Source organism: Streptopelia decaocto (genome assembly GCF_964273445.1).
Source record: "Streptopelia decaocto genome assembly, chromosome: 1".
Taxonomy (NCBI): domain Eukaryota; kingdom Metazoa; phylum Chordata; class Aves; order Columbiformes; family Columbidae; genus Streptopelia; species Streptopelia decaocto.
Genome location: NC_138663.1, coordinates 61520992 through 61540694, shown reverse-complemented (window position 1 = coordinate 61540694; position 19703 = coordinate 61520992). Strand labels below are relative to the sequence as shown.

General features: G+C 42.2%; 1 protein-coding gene across 1 annotated transcript in view; it reads left to right on the top strand.

Moving 5' to 3' along the window:
* TMEM178B (transmembrane protein 178B) overlaps positions 1-19703 on the top strand; it is a gene marked incomplete at its 3' end in the record, with an annotated part of 222778 nt that overhangs the window by 61115 nt on the left and 141960 nt on the right. Inside the window, exon 2 of the mRNA XM_082076349.1 lies at positions 732-845. Within this exon, the coding sequence (XP_081932475.1) occupies positions 732-845 (114 nt within the window). The remainder of the gene's footprint in view (positions 1-731; positions 846-19703) is intronic.

The following is a 19703-nucleotide window of genomic DNA, read 5'->3' as shown; positions in this document are numbered from 1 at the left end:
CCCTTGTCTTATCATTAGTTGTCACCGAGAAGAGCCTGGCTCCATCCTCGTGACACTCACGCTTTATATATCTGTAAACATTAATGAGGTTGCCCCTCAGTCTCCTCTTCTCCAAGCTAAAGAGCCCCAGCTCCCTCAGCCTTTCCTCATAAGGGAGATGCTCCACTCCCTTAATCATCTTCGTTGCCCTGCGCTGGACTCTCTCCAGCAGTTCCCTGTCCTTCTTGAGCCCAGAACTGGACACAATATTCCAGGTGTGGTCTCACCAGGGCAGAGTAGAGAGGAAGGAGAACCTCTCTTGACCTAAGGAAAGTTCAAAGATGTTTGCTTTGTGTATCTCCTGGGAAAAGGACATTGAGGCACATTACTGCAGAACACTCTAAGATGGGAATTTGCAGTTTCTTACCAGTAAATGCTGGTATACGTGTTGCTACTTCATGGCTCGGAGAAAAGAAATGAAAGAAGTGGTGATTTGCCACATTCCTATCTGGTGGTGAAAGCAGACATTCTGGGGGCCTTTGGCGTATCAAATTTGGATGTGAGCTCACTCTACAGGTAGCTTGTGCCTGTCACAGGCCAAAGATAGCATTGTCTGTCACAGTGGATTGATGGTAGGGATTGCTCTGCTCCTAGGCTTTGCTTTGGGTTGTCAAGCCCATCTGGTCTACAGCTGGGAGGACGTGTTGCATTCTTTTAACAACACTTTGTCTTCTGCATTTTGCCTTTCTCAGGAGCAATTGAGCGGTGCGCATACATCAAGTACCACTACTCCTCAGCGACCATTCCCAAGAACCTCACCTACAACATCACCAAGACGATCCGCCAGGATGAGTGGCACGCCTTGCGTAAGTGTCGCTGGCTTTCTTCTCCGTTCCCCTCACATAAAGACTAAGGAAAGTACTCGCTGATAAATGAGAACAGATGCTTTGACTGGCAGCCTACTCAGAGACCTCTTCTCACATACAGTTTGTTTTTGTAGCAGACTGATCGATCTGTTCTTAGGACCTACATCTCTGTTGCTACCGCTGACTGGAAATTCTGCTGAGGCATGAAAATGTGGCAGCAGGGAAGAGGCATTCGTATGCAGAGATTAATACTGAGTTAAATACAAAAATGAATAACAAAATCAATGCCCTATTTTTTAATTCAGTAGAATGCTCCATACGTGAGCATATTCTAATGCAGCTCATGCTGCCGCTGAGTTCCCTGCTTCCAGCAGAATTCATTGCTGGCTTTTAACGTAGAATATGTCCTGCTGCCTGCAGCTCCTGCGTGAGTGTGGCATCACTCTCCTTTGGAGATCTAGAAAGAGAAATGCTGCACCCTTTAAGGCACAGGGAAGGAGCTTAGCCCTCAGTGATAATTGTAGCCAGTGGTCACCAACTTGTAACATTTGCTGAAGCAACAAGATCTGACAGGGATGGAATTGCCTTGAGATGTATTGGCTGGCCTTAAAGCTTTTATCTTATCTTGGAGATGGAAAAGGGTTTTTACTAATAAAATGGAAGGATTCCACTGCAACTTGCCCTTGTTGCTACATTGTTATGGGAACTGATGAGTGTCCTGAACTCCTCTGTCTTAATGGAAGAAGTTAACAGCTCCTTGAAGATGACAGGGGTGGAGGGATGCTGATTCTGATTGAAAAACTTGGAAAGGTGGCAGTGAGTAGCTTCTGTCCAGGCTGTGTTGGTTTGAGAAATATGTAAGACCTGTGGTGCTCCTCAGACATTCGGTCCTTGTTTATCTCCTACCTTATGTGGCTGCGTTGGGAGGGTCCTTTTAAGCTCTGGGGAGGAGGTGTAATAATTGATTTCCTGCATTGGTAAGGTCAGGCCTGGTTTGAGACTCATTGGTGCTTGTAGGCCTGTCTGGTCAAATCCCGTAAAATGTTAAGAAAGTTCTAGAGGGTCTTACTAATTTTCTTTTTTGTTTAAATGCGTCTCTGTGTGGATAAATATGTATTTTACTGTGACAGGGCAAAGAAAAAGAATATTGAACTTTTACCTCCCAGGTTGTAAGAGGTGGGTCTTGCATAATATTGTGCTGTGTTAATTTGTCCCTGAAATCAGAAGATAAGGTAGTTCAGTTCCCTTCAGGTTTTCTTCTACCACCTGCCATCTCTGCTAATATTGTTCATCCGTGGGCAAAAAGAAACACACATTCCACCCAAGACATCTTCTGTTAGGGTTCATAGGGTTCATGTAGGAATAATTGTCTTAAAGAAGTTCCTCTTTCTCTCAGCAATGGGGCAAGTAAAAGGTTATTGAGAAGTTCTGTTTGTATGCCCCCCTGCCCCCCACCAGCTTAAACATTTACTAATATACCTGGCAACGTAAGACACTTGTGTGCATTCCTTGGTGGTATCAGTAAGTTCCTGAGCCTGGTGTGTTGGCAGCTAATGGGAGCCTTCAGTAAGGGCATGTGGCAGCTGAGACACACCATGCTCACACATTTACTTTTCTGATTTAGTCCAAGTCACTTTCAGGGTGAGGCTGCTTGCCCCTTCCCCGAGGAGGGGACACAGTGTCTAGGTGTGGAAGCGTGTTTTTGACCCAGATGTTCTTGTTAGTTCAAGAATTGGGTAAGTGCAGGCAGATGTAGATAGAATTGAAGTTTGAATCTCCCTACCTAAAGGCAGGAAAGGAAAGAAATGCTTTGAAACTCTCTCTACTCTAGAGCAGTTAGATGCAATGGTGTGTGTTAGACACTGAAGGATCTAGGGGTCACTGCATTTAAGAATGAATTGAAGCGATGTGACTACTTCTTGTGTAGGAGCAGTGGCCTTGCTGTTTTTCTGTAAAACATCTGTTTTAAAAGCCAAGGACAATAGCAATTTTTTCAAATTGTGTTTTAGTTGAGCGAGATGTTGTCCCTTTAGAAAATAGTTGCAGTAAAGTAGACATAAAGTGGGGTAAGACTCTAAGTCCCTTCAGAAAGTGCCTGTCACTTTAGTTCCTGCTGTAACAGATGACCTGATTCTGTAACTCTGGACCAGCTTCATCCAGGGTACAGTTCCTTCAGCTCACCACTGCTCATCCTGAGGCAGAATAGCATTTCCAATTCAACCTGGCCATCATTTTGCTCTGAACAATTATCTGTTCAGAATTTCCCTTTCGCTGAGTGTTGTGACAAGCAGTGAAGGAGCAGGGCCCAGGCCTGTTGTTCCTTATGTGCTTTCCATGGGTAGTTTCTCAGATCTGTAGCATAAGATGGAAGGAAGAAGAAAAACAAACAAAAACACCAAAAAAACCCAAACCGAAACAAAAACCAACCAACCAACACACAATTCCCCCCAATTTCCTGATGAAACACTGAGGCAAAATAGCATCCTGGAGAATTTCAGAAGAACTGGGAAGGTGAAACCAGAGTGTCTATTCACACTACTAAAGAAAATGTATTTTCCAGGCTGAAGCCACTGCTGTCCTTTGATATATCTGCATTTCAGTAGAGGTTATTTTCCTTCCCAGGTGCATGGGCAGTAAACTGTGGGCCTGGGAGGGAAATCTGCTGCTTTGCCTGCGTACTGGGTGAGGGAGCAGAAGAAAGAGGGCTCCAGCCATGCCCAGCAAATGGCTTTTTTTTTGGACTGGCAGACAGGATTGATGCTCCAGCATTTTCTCTTGAATTGCAGGAGCTGGTGGGCAAGTGGCAATTAATTTGAGGCTGAGGACCCCATGGCACCGGTCAGTGCAGAAAGCAGAAATTCCTCTAGCTGTGCTGTCAGCTATGCTAGCAGAACCCAGGGGAGCAGCTAGACCTGGAGAAATGGTTGTAGCTGACTTTACAATTTTTGATTTTATCTTTTTTTCATCCTGTTTGACATTTTCAAGATGGAACCTTTGCTTCAAATTGATTGCCTATGGCAGCACAAGCCGGGGAAATAGGACTTCACTTCCCTGCAATCGCTTCCTCTCAACTGTCTTTGGTTAAACAGGGATGGAGGGAAGGATGATTGTAGTATTGCCAGCTCTTGCCTGTCAGGAGATAAATATTCATTTAATTAAACAATACAAGTGTCTATATGAGCGAAAAAGGGAAGGAAAGCTGTGTCTAACAACTCTGAGTGTAACTGTCTCTATATGGAAGATGCTGGTTTCATGATATGATGGAGTCACTATTAAGTATTTACCCTGTCACATTTTGGCCCTGGTCTTGTGCAGAGTCTTGGTCCATAGTTCTGGCTTCTGAAAAACTCCAGCAGTATCGCTGATGCTTTTAGAAAGGGACACACATATTATCAGAACAAAATTTCCCCAAAATCTGTATAGTTTATACAGATTTGTATATTCAGTTCTGTGTTTTATGTTCTTGTAGGTCCACTTTCACTGTCCTACAAATTTGTGTTCACAAAACATGAGTAAAGTGATTATGGCAGTGAGGGTCTGAGCTGTGGAATATGGTGCAGTCATTGGGAGCGAATGGAATAAGCACTTTAACTGAATGCTTGTACTTTAAGAAAGTTGACCATAAAAAGGAGGCTATATTGATGCTATGTTGTGTTTTTTTTTTTTTTTTTTTTTTTCCCTCTTGTCCCAAAATGTCAGGAAATCATTGCATATTATGGGAAAGAAGGTGAAAGGCTGTGTTTGCTTTGAAAATGATAGTACCACCAAGGCAATGAAGGGATTTGGCATGAAGGGATTTGGCATCTTCCAGGAACCAACAGTGCTGTTCTTTAAAGCTGCTGTGAGGCATAAGGCACTCAAAGCCCAGGGAGTATTTGGTCTACTTGTTTATTCTTTGGATCAAAACAGAAACCTGTTAGGCTGATACTGTTTTATACCATCAGAAGGACTGTAGGAAGGTTTGTTTTTGTGTGGTAGGGTGTGTTTTTGTGGTGGTGGTGTGGGTTTGATTTGATTTTGTTTTGGTTTGGTGTTTTTGTGTGGGTTTTTTTTGTGGGGGGTGGTGGTGGTGTTTTTCTTCTTCAAATAGGCTATAGACAACCCAGGCTCTAAATTGATCTTCTGCTGCAGTCTTTAAGAAACAACTGTTTTCAGAAAAATGGTAACCACACCATAGAAGATGGATGCAAGGAGGAATTTCTAAGTATACTTAAGCCAGCTATCTATATTTGATTGTCTTGCTGGGAGAGTTAGGATTAGAAACTTACATTGAGGAAGCCAAATAGTGCAAAAAAAGGGAGGAGGGTGCAGATAAGAGAAGGATTGTCTTCATACTTTCTTAGAGCCAGTCTAGCATGATGTGTTATTTTTACCTCTAGATGCTTTTGTTTAGACCTTATGCTTCCTCACTCATTTTTACCTTTGAACATGTATTTGCCTTGGGATTTCTGTGTAAACATTCCTTGAATGATTTCAATAACAACTGTGCAGGTACTGCAGGTTTGTAGGTTGGCATGCTGTGGGCTCAGATCTGCTTGGAGACTCTCAGGGCTTATGCTTGTGGGTTGCTCTACAGTCTTCCTCACTGTGGTCTCAGCAAGAGAAAGGTAAAATGGGACTTTTACAAGGCCACCTTCTCTCCAAGGCACATGAACAAAGTGTTATGGCTATACAACACTGCAAGCAAGCAATTTGCTGATGTGTGTTCTTGAAGACTGAGATTTCTTTTTCTCTCAAAGAATGAGTCAAACCACTGCTTCTTGCTGTTCTCCTGCTGTGGTAGCTGAAACGGGACCAATGCTCTGTGGAACTCAGAGCCTTTGTATGGCAGAGCTCCCAATGGCTTGAACTATATCGTGTGGAAGTCTCTGCATCAGAAGACAGATGAAAAATTCTTCCTTCTCTCTAAAAGATTTTATTTTGCTGACTCACAGAGCCTATCATGCGAGGTAGATAGCTGGGTCTTTAAGTTTATTTTTCCTTCCTCCCTATATATGACAAACCTGAATTTGTACTTTGCATTAAACATGGCTGCAAAAGAGGGCATTTCTGTTTGTCTGCTGTTCTCCAGTTGGCTGTTGCTGCCTAGGCCTGTTTTCTACAGAAGCTGTGTTTTGTGTCCAGGAACATGGATAGTGCTGCATCTGGGCAGAAAGTGGCTGGAATTGCTATGGAAACTGATCTCATCCTGCAGAGCTTAGAAATTGTCACCAGACTGCTTTAGAGAGAACCGGTTCACAAAGAGGTAGCTAATGCTTCCTGAGAAATATTTAGTATTTCCTTGTGCTTTTGGAAGTGCTCCTTTTCAGGCACTGTGGGATCTCCTTTGCCTGTCTCCTACCTGCCCCCACTTTTACTGCGGGACCACAGGATATGGGCTCTGAATATAGAGCATTGGCATGGGGAGCTACATTTTCAGAAGAGGAACCATAATGCCTTGTGTTAATTGGAATGATAACGCTTGTCTGCACTGTTGAAAACTGCAATAATCCTGTGTTTGTGGTGGTTAAAAGCCGTTTGCATAAAAAATGAATTGTAAAGTTAAAAGTAATAGCCTGGCACATTTTGAGACGAGCAAGTATTGGGAGAAATGATGGATTTCTACAGGATGTGGAGAGTGGTAATATTTTAATTCATATAGCATCTATGCTGAAAGCTGAATGGATTTTATCAGCCTTAATGGTCTGAACTTTGCAGGAGATTAAAGATTCCTCATTTAGGCCTGCAAAGCACACAAATGCCTCTTTATAAACAGTAAAATTACTGAGAGGGGCTTGAAAAATCTCCTTTTGTGGAGGTCAGTTACAGTACTGATGGCAGTGACAAGAGTTAGCACTCTGGAAAAGATGGTAATGTCTGTATTTCTAATTTCTACAGGCTTCCCAAGCCTTCTCATTCCATGGAACAAGATGTAGAGGTTTGTACAGAAGCTCAGTTGATAGCTTGGCAATGCATTAGTAACACCAGTAGGCTCATGGGCTTGACCCTGTCTGCTTTTATAAGCAACAATAAATATTTCATTGTTGTATCTGTATTAAGTGCTGACCTTAGAGAATTTTTGCACTTTTTTTTTTCCTGTCTACTACTGAAAGCAGTGTTGGAAATAAATAGGCAGCATCCCACTTTTCTTGCTCCTTTCTTCCACTCTCTCTCTCCCATAATCCCTTGGGTCTCCTTCCATTCCTGTCTTCCTCTACAAGGAAATGCTGTTTTATTTTTAATTAGCTACCTTGACCCCCAGATGGAGGTATACCCTGAAGTATGACACCGTCCTGCTGGTCAGTGCCATTTGGCTGACAATATGATGTCATTCCTTAATGCATTGGTTATGAAAGCAGACGGGGCAGCCATCCTGGAGGTTCGGCAGGTGCTCATATGCCTGGAGGTCTAGTGTTGTTGGATCCCCATCATATTCATCATTCCTGTAGCTAATGACCAGGTGGTAGTGACAGATGACCTCATTTCCCTCTCTCTCTCTCTCTGCTGTAGGGTTTTCTTTGTATCCTGCTATTTCAAGCTAAGATAGAAAAATGGTGAGGTTTTTTGGCATCAAAATCTAAGACCTATTTTGAAATCTCTAAGGGATTTTGTTGCCTTCTGCTAGGCTTCCTCTTAGGATTTGCTAATATGGCTGTGACCTTAATACCTACACTAGTGAATAGCTTTCCCAACTGCATACTACTTTTTATTTCCTGTACTACCTTTGCTTCCTGGAGACAGAAGAGCAGGGAAGGAGTAAGAAAGATGGTCAGTACATCTCTGTGTTGAGTTGACAAGGGTATCTAAGTAGAAAAAATAACCAAGATTTGGGAAGGGAGGAAATAAGGACAAGGAAAGGGGTGAAACTTTATGCTGGTGAATTGGGAGAGCAGAGACAGGGAAGTACTGAACACTGAGACAGGGATAAAGGCTGTAGGTGGGGGGTTGGAACAATGTGAAAGGGAAGGTGCAAAAGTGACCAAGCTTTGTGTTGGAGGGGAGTCGGGAACAAACAGGGAAGGATCCACCCCAAAGCCCTGTTTTAAGTGTGTAAGTCAGGAGTCTTGCTGTATATCCGCTGCTAACACACCTGTGACACACTGGCAGAGGGGAGGTCCCATCCCGTTCCCTCAGATAGCAGGCCCTTCTACCAGCTCACATAACTGGGGGTTCAGAGGTGAATCAGAAGAGCCTTATTTTGCTGATGAACTGCTCTCTACTCTTCTAAATCACTAAGAAAACTCACAATAGAATTCCTGGTTTTGCAGGGTTTTTGTTGTTGTTGTTGTAAATTCAAGAATGTAAAATAAAATCAGATGAGCATTTAAAAAGTTGCAAACACAAGCATGTAAAGTTAGGAGATGACACAGTTCAGCCTGCATACTTGGCTTTAATTTATCTCCTTTGAGCACACTCATTATCAAGTCTTTAATTACTGTAATCACATACTATGTTTCCACAGGACTTCTGCCTTGTTCCATATATTTGGGATGTTCTGTTTCCATTCAATGGTATCTTCAATGTTTGGTTTATTTTTCATTGCTTAATGTATGGTTGCTGGCCTTTTTATTGCAGAATACATAACTCCTAATCCAGGGAGAGATTTAACCGCTTTGAGCTTCGTCATGTTTCTAATTATTGTGCTGAAGCATGGCATATGAAGATAAATATAGTCATATCTAATAAACTTCTGACCTGGGTTATAACTTCTATTTTAGGCCTGGCAGTCAAAGTTAACTGGTTCAGGTTTTTTGTGTGTCCAGTTGGAGATGATGAAGACTTGGGTTTTAGAGTACTTAGCATTAAACAGCCTTTTTTATGTTCAGAGCACAGCTCCCTTTGACTTCCAGAGCAACTATGAGCGATCCACACCCTGAAAATCAGACTTCAAATGGTCACCCAGCTTACACTGGGTCGTAGTAAATGAGGAAAACATGGCTAGGAACCACCTTGAAAGATATTTCTTAGGCTAACTGACTTATTTCCAAGGACTTTTGGGGTAAACGTAGAAGAAAGTCCTAGTGTGAAAGGGAGGAGCTGTGTGTCAGCTGACTGATCTCTAGCTCTTAGCTAGAGGGTGGCGTGAGTTCTCACCTCTCACACCGACCTCTTCAAAGGGTCACATTTCCTAACTTTGGTGTGCTTGACTTGTCAGCCTTTGTAATGTTTTGATATTTTTTGTTTGCTTTTGGTTTTTTGTTAAGTGGGGGCACTTGGATTCTGCTTAGCTTAGGAAATGTTTCATGTTGGCTCTCACTGTTGTATTGGAAAAAAGAAGACATGTTTTTACCTTCATAACTCAAAAGAGTCTTAAGGTATTTATGGAGCTGTTCTGAGTGCAGGAAAATTGAGAGCACACCCCCTCTAGCCCTAGTGGTGATTTTTTTACAAAGGAGTATTGGAGACAATTTGCCTTTTGCAGTGTGGAGATGTTGACAGGTAAAACATACCATCGTTTATAATTTTCAGTCATTCAGCCAGTCAAAATATAGCTTTATTAATATTCATAAAGAGCTCTCTGTTTCCTTTCTCTCCCTCTTGAGAGACACAGAGAGGGAGAGGGGTGTTTTTCTATGTCTCTTGGCAAATCAAGAATGATGCCTCCTGCATTCTTAGGGTGAGAACACAGGAAAGAACAAACAGGATGATCTAATAGGTCTTTTCCATCTCTGACTTATATAATTTTTGATTTATATACCAATTTAATGCCTGGTTTATGATGATTTATATCGCAGTTTATTTATACCCCAGTCTGATGCCCCACCCCACACTGTTAGCAAGATGAAAGCCAAACGGTTAAATATTTCAAGGTGATAATGTGCCACATGCCACACACAGGGTTAGTAATGAGAAGTGCGTGTTTCCTTGCTTCAGTCCTAGAAGAAAGACTGAAGAGGTAGATTTTGGAAATGAGATTGTGATGTGTTCACAAAGCCAAGCACCATCCACAAGGGAACATCACAGCAGCCAGTATGAGAGAGATGCCAACAAACTTAGAATCAAACAACCTGGCTTTGACCCTGACAGAAGCTGCAGGCTGAAACGTGTAGGTGATTTTTTATATGTTGATAGCTACTGGGCAGTGGTTGCCATTTTAATTACTGTTTTGCAGTGATGCTCTTTTTACATTGAATTACAGAATAAACCTGATCCACATGTACTACCAGGACATCCTCCTACTTACTACTTTGAAAAGGTCTAAAATGCGTGAGTATTAATGTGTAAAAATGATAATGCAGCTTTACATCCTCAGATTGTTATATTGTTAGCTGGGCCATGATGATTTTGGCCACGTTGCCGGAGTTGGATGTAGTTCTGGCCCAGGAAGACTGGATGAAGCTGGAGGATTTGTCTTAGGGCCCATCCCAAGACTCCTTAATTGGCTGGGTGAATCACAGTTTAACTGTTGAATTATTCCCTGCCTACCTCCAGGAACTGATTGCACAGTTGGTGAGGGAATAGGAAATCACGAATATAAATCTACTGCAGGTATCTCCTGTGGGACTTCAAAGTTCAGTCTTGCAAATCTCATCTGGCTGCTCTGGATGTAGGTTATATTTAATGGAGATTGAGCCTGTGTGTCCCTCTGCATCACTGGAATTATGACAGCTAATTTGAGTCTATCTGCCACTGGTGTGTGCAGTTAATCAATATCTCTTTCATAAATACAAACTCTTATCTGTGCCTCCATCAGCTTTGCTTCTTCTGGCTTGCCTTTGCATCCCTGTTTCTTTTGGGGTTTTTTTCCCTCAAAACTTGATTCTTATCTAGATATTCTGAGAGAAGGAAATCAATGGAAGAATATCACTTACTGACCTAAGAGGTGCTTCTTTGCTATACACAACTAAGGCTGTAAATAATTCAGAAGGTTCCCTGTATTTTCTTTCTTCCCATAAGATTTGGCTTATGAAAATTTTATGGGAGGGGGACATAGAGGTGGCTGAATTACTGGTTTTATCTGATACAATCTTTGGCAATGCATTAGGTCGGTACCAGCTGCTCTTCACTCACCATCATAGACACATACTAAATCAGTCTTCTTTGTACAATCCATTTTGCAGCATGTTATAATCACATATTTGAGCATGATGTAATGCCATTCTGTACAACCTGCTCTCGTGCCTGATTGTGTTGCCACAGGAAGATAAGTGTTAACCTGCCAAGGCAGGGCTTAATTTCAAGGCTTAATCTCTTTTCCCAGTGTTGAGAGGAAGTCAGTAATAGCATGAATCCATATACACAAAAATGCTAATCAGATGGGGACTAAGAGTTTAGTTCTGCCTTTATTTATACCAGAATAATCATTTTACTGGAAGAGGAATAGATATTCTGAGATAAAGAGTGTGAAATCAGCATCTGGGTGCAAAATACTCAATAGATTTCAGATATACTGAAGTGGTCTTTGAGACTTTTGGACTTTTTGATATTTCAATGAAAATGAACAGATTCCACAATTACATTATTTTTCCATTAATGCTGCTGCTGATGGTGTGTAGTGCACCTTCCATCCTAGCATCCTGAAACACTTCACAATGTTTTTTACCTGGTATCCTTGTGGCTTAAACTGGGTGCTGAAGGACGAATACAACCCAAGCACTCCCATTTTGCATGCTGAAAAAGAGTTGCAGAGAAGTTAATTGACCTGCTAAATGTCATGCAGAGAGTGAGTGGGAGAGCCAGAAACAGAACTCAGGTCTTTGGACTCCCACTGCTGCAAGTGCTAGACAATGCTGCCTCCTGTAGTGCCAGAGATTATGTAGCATATCTCCTAGAAAAGACCATTGTAAAACCCTACAGCAAGACTAAAGTTTTTTTTGTTTTTTTTTTTTTTCTGAAGAGGTTAAAAAGAATATAGTTTTCAAGTGAAAACTTACTAGCCAAAACTAGAGTCCTTTACATATGTCAGTGGTGATTTGCTCTTAGAAATAATGGCAAAAGACCTGTGAAGACTAGTAGTAAATTAAGGTATACAAAGTGGCGATTCCTCAGCATCTGCTGAAAACCAAGTCCTTGGAGATACCTGAAGGTGAGCACCTAGAATCAATAATAATCTCAAAAATTGTCTCCATTAGAATGTGTTGGTGCTGTGGGTTTTCTACTGCATATGAATTGGACTCTAAAACAGTGTCTTCACTGATTGTCATGACAACTGATACACACAACAAGAATAACACACTGCTTCTCAGAGTTTTACCTGCAAGTAATCTTAGAATGTCCTGAGTTGGAAGGGACTCACAAGGATCATCGAGTCCAACTCCTGTCCCTGCGCAGGACAAACCCACAGTTCACACCATGTGTCTGAGGATGTTGTCCCGTCTCTTCTTGAATACTTCATGACACCTCCCTGGGGAGCCTGTTCCAGTGCTCCACCACCCTCTGGGTAAAGAGCCTTTTTCTAATGTCTAGCCTTAGAAAAAGGTTCTTAATCAAATCTTAACTGTCATTTTATGTGAAAAGTAATCAAATTATTACATTTTGAGAAATAATAATCAGTCCTATTACAGAGTAATAAAATAATCTGGAAGAAGAAATGCACACTGAATGGAAAACTGTAGGCAAATAATTTCAAAATGGCTTTCCTGATATGGCCTGGGGAGAACCTGCCCTGTATTTCTGCTCTGGCAGGGGGATTGGACTAGATGATCTTTCGAGGTCCCTTCCAATCCCTGACATTCTGTGATTCTGTATGGTAAATCCTCCCTGGCTGTCAGAGTGCCCACAGCCACCTCTGCACCTCATCCCAAAATGGCAAGGGTGAGGAACTGATTAATTGACATGGAAAAGTCCTTCAGTACGATACCACTGCCAGGGTATATTAGAGCTTCCTGTACTTTATTCCAACCTAAAAGCAGGCTGAATGGGTCTTTGGCTTGTTTCAGGAGTATTTTCATCCCTTGTGGAACTCAGCATATTAGGACCTATGTGCTGACTTTCTGATGTATATTTTTGCTGTTTAGGTCTTCGCGTGAAGGGAGGATTTTCATTCAGTAGATAAGCTTTGACTTTGACACTTAACCCTTCACTGGAGCACTAGTCCTCTGTACTGATTTCAGCTGATGAAATAGAAAAGTCTCTAGTGATATCACTTCCAGGGAGAACCAGATTTTTCATGTGGAAGGAGTTGAGAATTTTTTTAAGAGGCAAACAATTCATGCAAAAGCCTTTTCTAACAGGGAACGGGGCAGAGAAATGTGAAAACTACTTGATAATGGCAATAGGATCAGCTTTTCACAGTAGTCCTCCTGAAGTTTTCCAGTAGGACTCAGTGGCTCTCTGAAGAGCTGAATTGACAGCTCTGCTGGGCTGAAGCTTTTTGACAGCTCAAGGGTAACACAGACAGGAGCACTTTGAAAATCTGTGTGATGTATAAATGGATTAGATCACTTGATGTATCTCTCCGGCTGCTATTTCATAGGATTCTCTGTTTAACGTTTCTGGCCTTTGCTTTCCATGGGAAGGCAGCCCCTATGCAAGTAAGAGAGCAGAATTCCAAAGGTAAGCAAATCCCCATTTTATGGCAGTCAGATGACACCAAGTGCAATTTAAGGATGTTCTTTTAATCACTATTTTGGGGAGACTCAGTATTTTACTAGCTGGAAAAGAGAGGCCATCTGTGATCAGCTTATTGGATTCATGAAGAGTGTTTTGCTGTCCTGTTCTCACAGAGCAGAAGAGTTGATCTGTTGCTGTACAAAAGCAATGCTTAGAAAAAGTGTAGTAGATTCTGTCATAGGACCTAAGACCCCGTAGTAAGATCTGGGATGCCCCTAAACCTGGTGGTGTAGTCCTCAGAGGGATGCATCAGCTAAAAGTGTTCTGCCTGAGTGGGGGACCGGGGAGAGCTAATCCCCAGGCAGTGATGGCCTGTAAGAATTGCAAACTTGACTATGAAGTTGGTAGAAGGATCTTTAGCCAAAGAGGTAGGATGCTGATGTGGCCACAAGTTATCTGCAGGGGGCTCTGAACCACACAGCAATCTCATCTTGGTGGGGTGGGGTGGGGTGGGGTGGGACTATTTTGGGGCAGAAAGCAACCTGCTTTGGCTGCTGCCTTCATTTTTGATGTTGATAGAAAGGGAGAGACATCTGATGGGTGGCTTTTCAGTGTCAGGTTGGCAGCTGGAGGAACATTGCTGCTTTCCAAGTCTTTTATTCCTGTATTGTAGGCATGAGCAGAGAAAACATTCCCAGGTATAGAAGGAGGACTCTTAGAGCCTTGGAGAGTGGTGAGTGAATAGAATCACAGAATGTCAGGGGTTGGAAGGGACCTTGAGAGATCATCTGGTCTAATACCCCCACCAGAGCAGGAACACCTAGATGAAGTTACACAAGAAGTACACAAAACCCAGGTGGGTTTTGAATGTATCTTGAGAAGGAGACTTCACAACCTCCCTGGGCAGCCTGTTCCAGTGCTCCATCATCCTCACTGTGAAGAAGTTTCTTCTCATATTTAAGTGGAACCTCCTGTGTTCCAGTTTATACCCATTGCCCCTTGTCTTATCGCTGATTGTCACGGAGAAGAGCCTGGCTCCATCCTTGTGACACTCACCCTTTACATACTTACAAACATTAATGAGGTCACCCCTCAGTCTCCTCTTCTCCAAGCTAAAGAGACTGAGCTCCCTCAGCCTTTCCTCATAAAGGAGATGCTCTACTCCCTTAATCATCTTCATTGTTCTGCACTGGACTCTCTCAAGCAGAGAAGAACTCTTTGTATGACTGGGACTCTGTTTGTGTGGTGTGTTTTGTGGTGTGTTTGTGTTTTTTTTTTTGTTGTTGTTGTTTGTTTTTTTTGGTTCTTTTTGTTTATTTGGTGGGGTTTTTTAAATTTTATTTTTCTGAAAATGCAATTGGATGAGTTTTTAGTAGTGCCTTTAAGAATATGAATAAGGAAGCCAAGGTGATGTGTGTGAACACCTGGGGAGAAGCTGAAAGAGAGAACAGAATAATTGAAAAGCTGCTGGGGGAAATAAAAATGTGATGCCTAGATACCTTTTTGCATACACAGAGATCCTCTGTTTATTATGTGTCAAAGTGGATACATTCGATTCATGTGAAAACCAAACAAATTCCTGACACTGTTGGCACTGTTGAGACAATAACCAGAAGCTGCTGCCTCTATCACTTTTCTTTTGCAGTGAAGTCTGACAGTGAATGAGACTGGTGTGAGTTTGCCATCACTCACTCATTACTTCTAAAAATTTAATTCTCAGTTTGCATGTCAAGATCTTGGCACAACCCTGATAAGCAACAGAAAGGTTGAGCTAACAAAGCAAGCCTTTCCACAGATCGATAGAGATCAATCTCTTCATTTTGACTGAATGACAAAACAAAAACAGCAATTAAAAGTACGTTTGATGCCGATAGCTAGCGGGCAGCTCCCAAAACCAAAGTGCCAAGGGACACAGAGGAGAACTCTTGCCTGCATGTTATTGATACTGACCCCATCAGAGGGATGATATTAGCACAGATGTGAGGATCCCTCAACAGGCAGATGTACCTTGAGGCATGAGTGTGAAGGATCTTGGCCAAACCATTTGACTAGGGCTGGGTTTGTTATGTTGTTATTTACCAGCAGCCTATGACTCCAGCTGCAACAACATACAGCTTTGGGCATATGTATGTCCTAGAGCACAGCATTCAGGGCAGAGATTCAGGTGACATGAGGATGGGACTATACTCAGTGTTGGCCAACATCTGTAATACTGATTGGTACCAGATCACATGCAGCTGCACAGTAATACAGAACATCTGGTGCACTGACTTGCTTAAAAGTCTAGGAGTGGGTTGATGAGTTCATTTAGGTGTCATTAGATCATTCAGTCAACCATGTGGGACATAGCCATGCCAGTGCTCTGAACCCCAACAAACCTTACTGCTGTAGCTCAAAGGCAACATGACTAGACAGTGTGTGGTATTCACTGGACTTGGTTTCCTGAGCGAGTGTCGCATACTGGAAGGCTTGCTCCCTGTTGTGTTCAAGTCTCAAAACACAGGTCTTGGTGAAGTAGTTTTGAAAGGTCTGTCAGTACGCGGTATTGTCAGGAAAATATCCTAGTAGGATTGCTGGCTACTTAGACCAACAAGTTATAAAAATGCTATTGTGGGCACTAATCTATGGAGCTGGGGTATTTACCTATCTTATACCCACCTGTATGTGAATGTCTGGAATGGATAAACGACAGGTGGCACAGGAGACTAAGAAGTGTAAGTGGAATATTTTAGAAAATATCAATAGCTGATGCTTGACTCTTTGCCTTTTACAAAAGAGTGGAAAACTGATTTTTCAGTTGTCCTGATTCAATGTGTTGTTTTGTTTCTCTTGCTACAACACTGGGATCATCAATAAAAGTAAATGAGATGTGGCTGGATGTGACAGTTCTGGTGAGCCTCTGGTGTGAATGAACGGAGAGTAGGAACAGAACATTGGCTTCTGCAATAAGATGAGTTTTCTCTTTTTTGGGGTTATGTGTATGTGGGAAGGCTGAAATAATGTAACGCTGTGAAAGCAAGAGACATGACAGCACTGGCTAAAACTAGTACTGCAGGCAAGTACTGGGCACTTTTCCCAGTTACAGCCATGCCAGTGTGTTTAATCACCATTTGCAAACTGTTGTTCTAGCAAGACTTGATCCCTTGTTGGTGTGATGCACTCTCTTGTCTTTAGACAGCTGTATTGCTATGTCTCGAGCCTCCCTCTGGGGTATTGCCCCACTTTTCCCTAGTCATAGCACCCTTGCAGCTGCAGCCATGCACCTCTTCTCCCAGAGCTGCCACCCATGTCAGAACACATGTTGTTTCAGTGCCGTGCTCTTCTGGAGGAGGTGAGATCCTGTAGATTTAGGACCCATTGCGGCCATGAGTTTGAACTCACAACCTACAAATCTTTAGGTCCTTGACTTTATCCAGCCACTAGTTTTTGGGCAAAGAAAGTCTGTGTGATTTGTTTATATGCTTCTCATCATGCAGCTATCTAGGAAGCACTTTGGCCTCTGATACAAGTGTGTCGTGACTGGGCTTGAGAGATGCGACTCCAAGAACTTTTGCACTGGTAGATTTCATTGGAGAGCAAGAGCCCTCTGGAGGGACTGGTCAGCTCTTATTCAGTTGTTAAGTGGGAGCAATAATGTTAAGCATAGGGTTGGTAATCTATGGCTTTTTTTAAGGTGATGGTGCACAAGCTGCCTAAGGAGTGGGCTGAAGGTGCTGCTGTGGCACCACTGGAGCGATGCAGAGGGAACACAGGCCTGTCTCCAGCCCCTGGGAGCGGGAAGGCTGAGGCTCAAGGGCTGGCTGCATCCCTGCACTCACCTCTTCTCCGATTGTGCACCTTCTAGAGGTTTTACCAAACTGAAAGCCTGTACTAGGGAGATGTACTGCTGCTGATCGGAGGAGAACAAAAGAGCTGTGAAAAGGGAGGTCTAAATTCTTATGGAGCAACATCACGCGGAAACCACAGGAGACAGAAATTTTTCACTGTGGCATCAAGTGAGACAAAATCCCAGCACCTCAGGCAAACAATAACAAGCCCTGAGTTGATGGAGCTGCCCTCCTGCGAAGCCTTAGCTGTCGTGGCTGTCCTGCTCTGCCAGAGCTGCTTTGAGGCTGTTCAGAAACAATTACTTCTCCTCTCTCTTTAGGGAAATGACAAGGGGTGGGCTGGGGGAAAGGTGCCAGCAAGCACTGAAGGGAAGAGAAGAGAGAAAATTTCATGTTGAATGTATTCATCACCGTCTATTCTAGGGTCAGTTGTTGTCATTTATTTTTTTTGTATTAAATGAGGTGTTATTTTTAGATTTCTAAATTCATACATGGAAATTATTCTTAAATGTTCCAGTTTTCATCTTGTATATAAAAAAAAAACCAACTCAAACTATTATCATCCTTATAGCACATTTATTGTGCTGGTTTTCTGTAATTTCTTTTATGCTTTCTTCCTGCTCAAAAAAACCAAAAAGCGCCTTCTTGCTCCCCTGCGCTGACTATTATTACTAGAGATGCAGCAAGAGAGAGATATTTAATGTTTTCACTTGTTGCTTTACTGTTCTGTTAGAGTTATGGGAGGAAGTGTTGGTGGGTTAAGAAGGGGTTTAGCCAGCAGCCCACCCACTTTCTTGTGATTTTTCTTCAAAGAAGGGTCTGACAAAGAAGAGCTTTTCTGTTGCAGATTTGCTGAGTTCAAAGCGGGTGCCCTACAGATATAACTCTGTGATTAATCCTCAGAACTGGTACATAAAGCTTGTGCTGTGCTAGTGCTACTAATGTTAATGGAAGTCAGGCATCTTACTGCCAGTACACTGCTTTAAAGAGTAATAATTTACCCAGAAAAGTCCTAAGGTAAGAGAAGTGATAGTAACTTATTAATTATTTTGTAAATCCTTTTTTTCTATGATACTGCTATTGCTTTCCATCCATTTCTAAGTCATGGCATTTTGGTGAGCCCTGAGCTGTGGATGGTCTTTTTCCCACGTCCTTGAACTCTTTTGTGCCAAAAGCAGGTTTGTATACCCATATTTATAAAAGAGAGACAAAAAACTCATAAGTGTATTTTACACCTTCTGTTGCACACTCAAATTTAATGGCTGTAGAGAAATGTGACCTTTAGGCAGCCATCAGAAAGCACACAGAGAAAGCTGCCCTATTAGCTTCGATAGATAGCAGTCCTGTATCTGGAGCATGTTTCTGCTTTAGTGAGGTATTTACTTATTAAAAGCATGTGTTTTTTTTTTTTTTTTGAGAGAAAGGAATCAGGGTGCCTGATTTTGAGATGTCTGATGTGAACTATGCTTGAAAGGGCCTGATGGTTTGTGGGAAATGACTCAGCATTCCTTAGCCTGAGTAAGATTGTCAGCATCTGGCTATGGTTAAGTGTGACAATATCTCCTAGTATAGGAACTTGCCCAACAAAGGTGTTCCTTGAGCAGATTTGGCTGTGTTTGTTACTTTTGTGTGAGTTAGACCTGAGATTTCCAGTGAGGATGCTGCCTTCTCACTGAAGGAGAGAACTTTTTCTAGGAACCAGCTCATAGAGAAAAGGCTGTGTGCAAAATTGCACCATAGTACTGGATATTTTTTGCTACGTGTGAAAAGTTTTCTACACACGTACTGTGGATGTTGGCATTCCAAAAGCAGAACAACTATAATTCTGTGATAAATTATCATACTGTGTTGATTTCTAAAATCTCTTGGACTGCTTGGGAACCCAAGTGACCCTGTAAGCCACAGGCAAATCTTGAAAAAAATCCCGTATTTTGTTCCCAGAGTAGCTGAACCAGCACAAAAACTGATGGATGTAAACTGTCTTGGTGATCCTGGTATGAATTTGCTTTGGGAGACGTGGAAAATGGCAGCTAAAGTCAAAGAACCTCCTGAATACTAAGTTTCTGTCTTGAGATGAGTGGTCATAATTACAGCTGCAACTGCAGCTCGCATTGCAAAACTTAGGATTCCTTCACAAATGCTGTTTGAAATAATCACTTTGCAGCGTGAGCTTCAGTATTGGTTTGGGGGAGTAGGTCATTAGTTAGACAGAATTCCCTTTCCTTCACACCTTCAAATAAACATCTTGAATTGACTTTCTTCACCTTTCCTGCTTTTTCCTTCCTTCTTTCCCAAATGCATCAATTTTATATTCTTTCTTGCTTTAAATTATCTACTATCCATATGCATATCTCTGTTGTTTCTGTATGTAACTAGAGCATCATTTCAGAGTTGATTTCTCTCTTTGCCTGATGTTTTCTTTGAGGCTGCTGCTGGGTACCTCTGCATAAGAGACTTTTTAGTAATTTGAACAATGGTATCTCAATACTTGGGTTCGTTTCCCTGCCTCTGCTTGTGGTGACAGTCAAAGGATAGAGAAGAGATTGAGTTTCCTTTGATC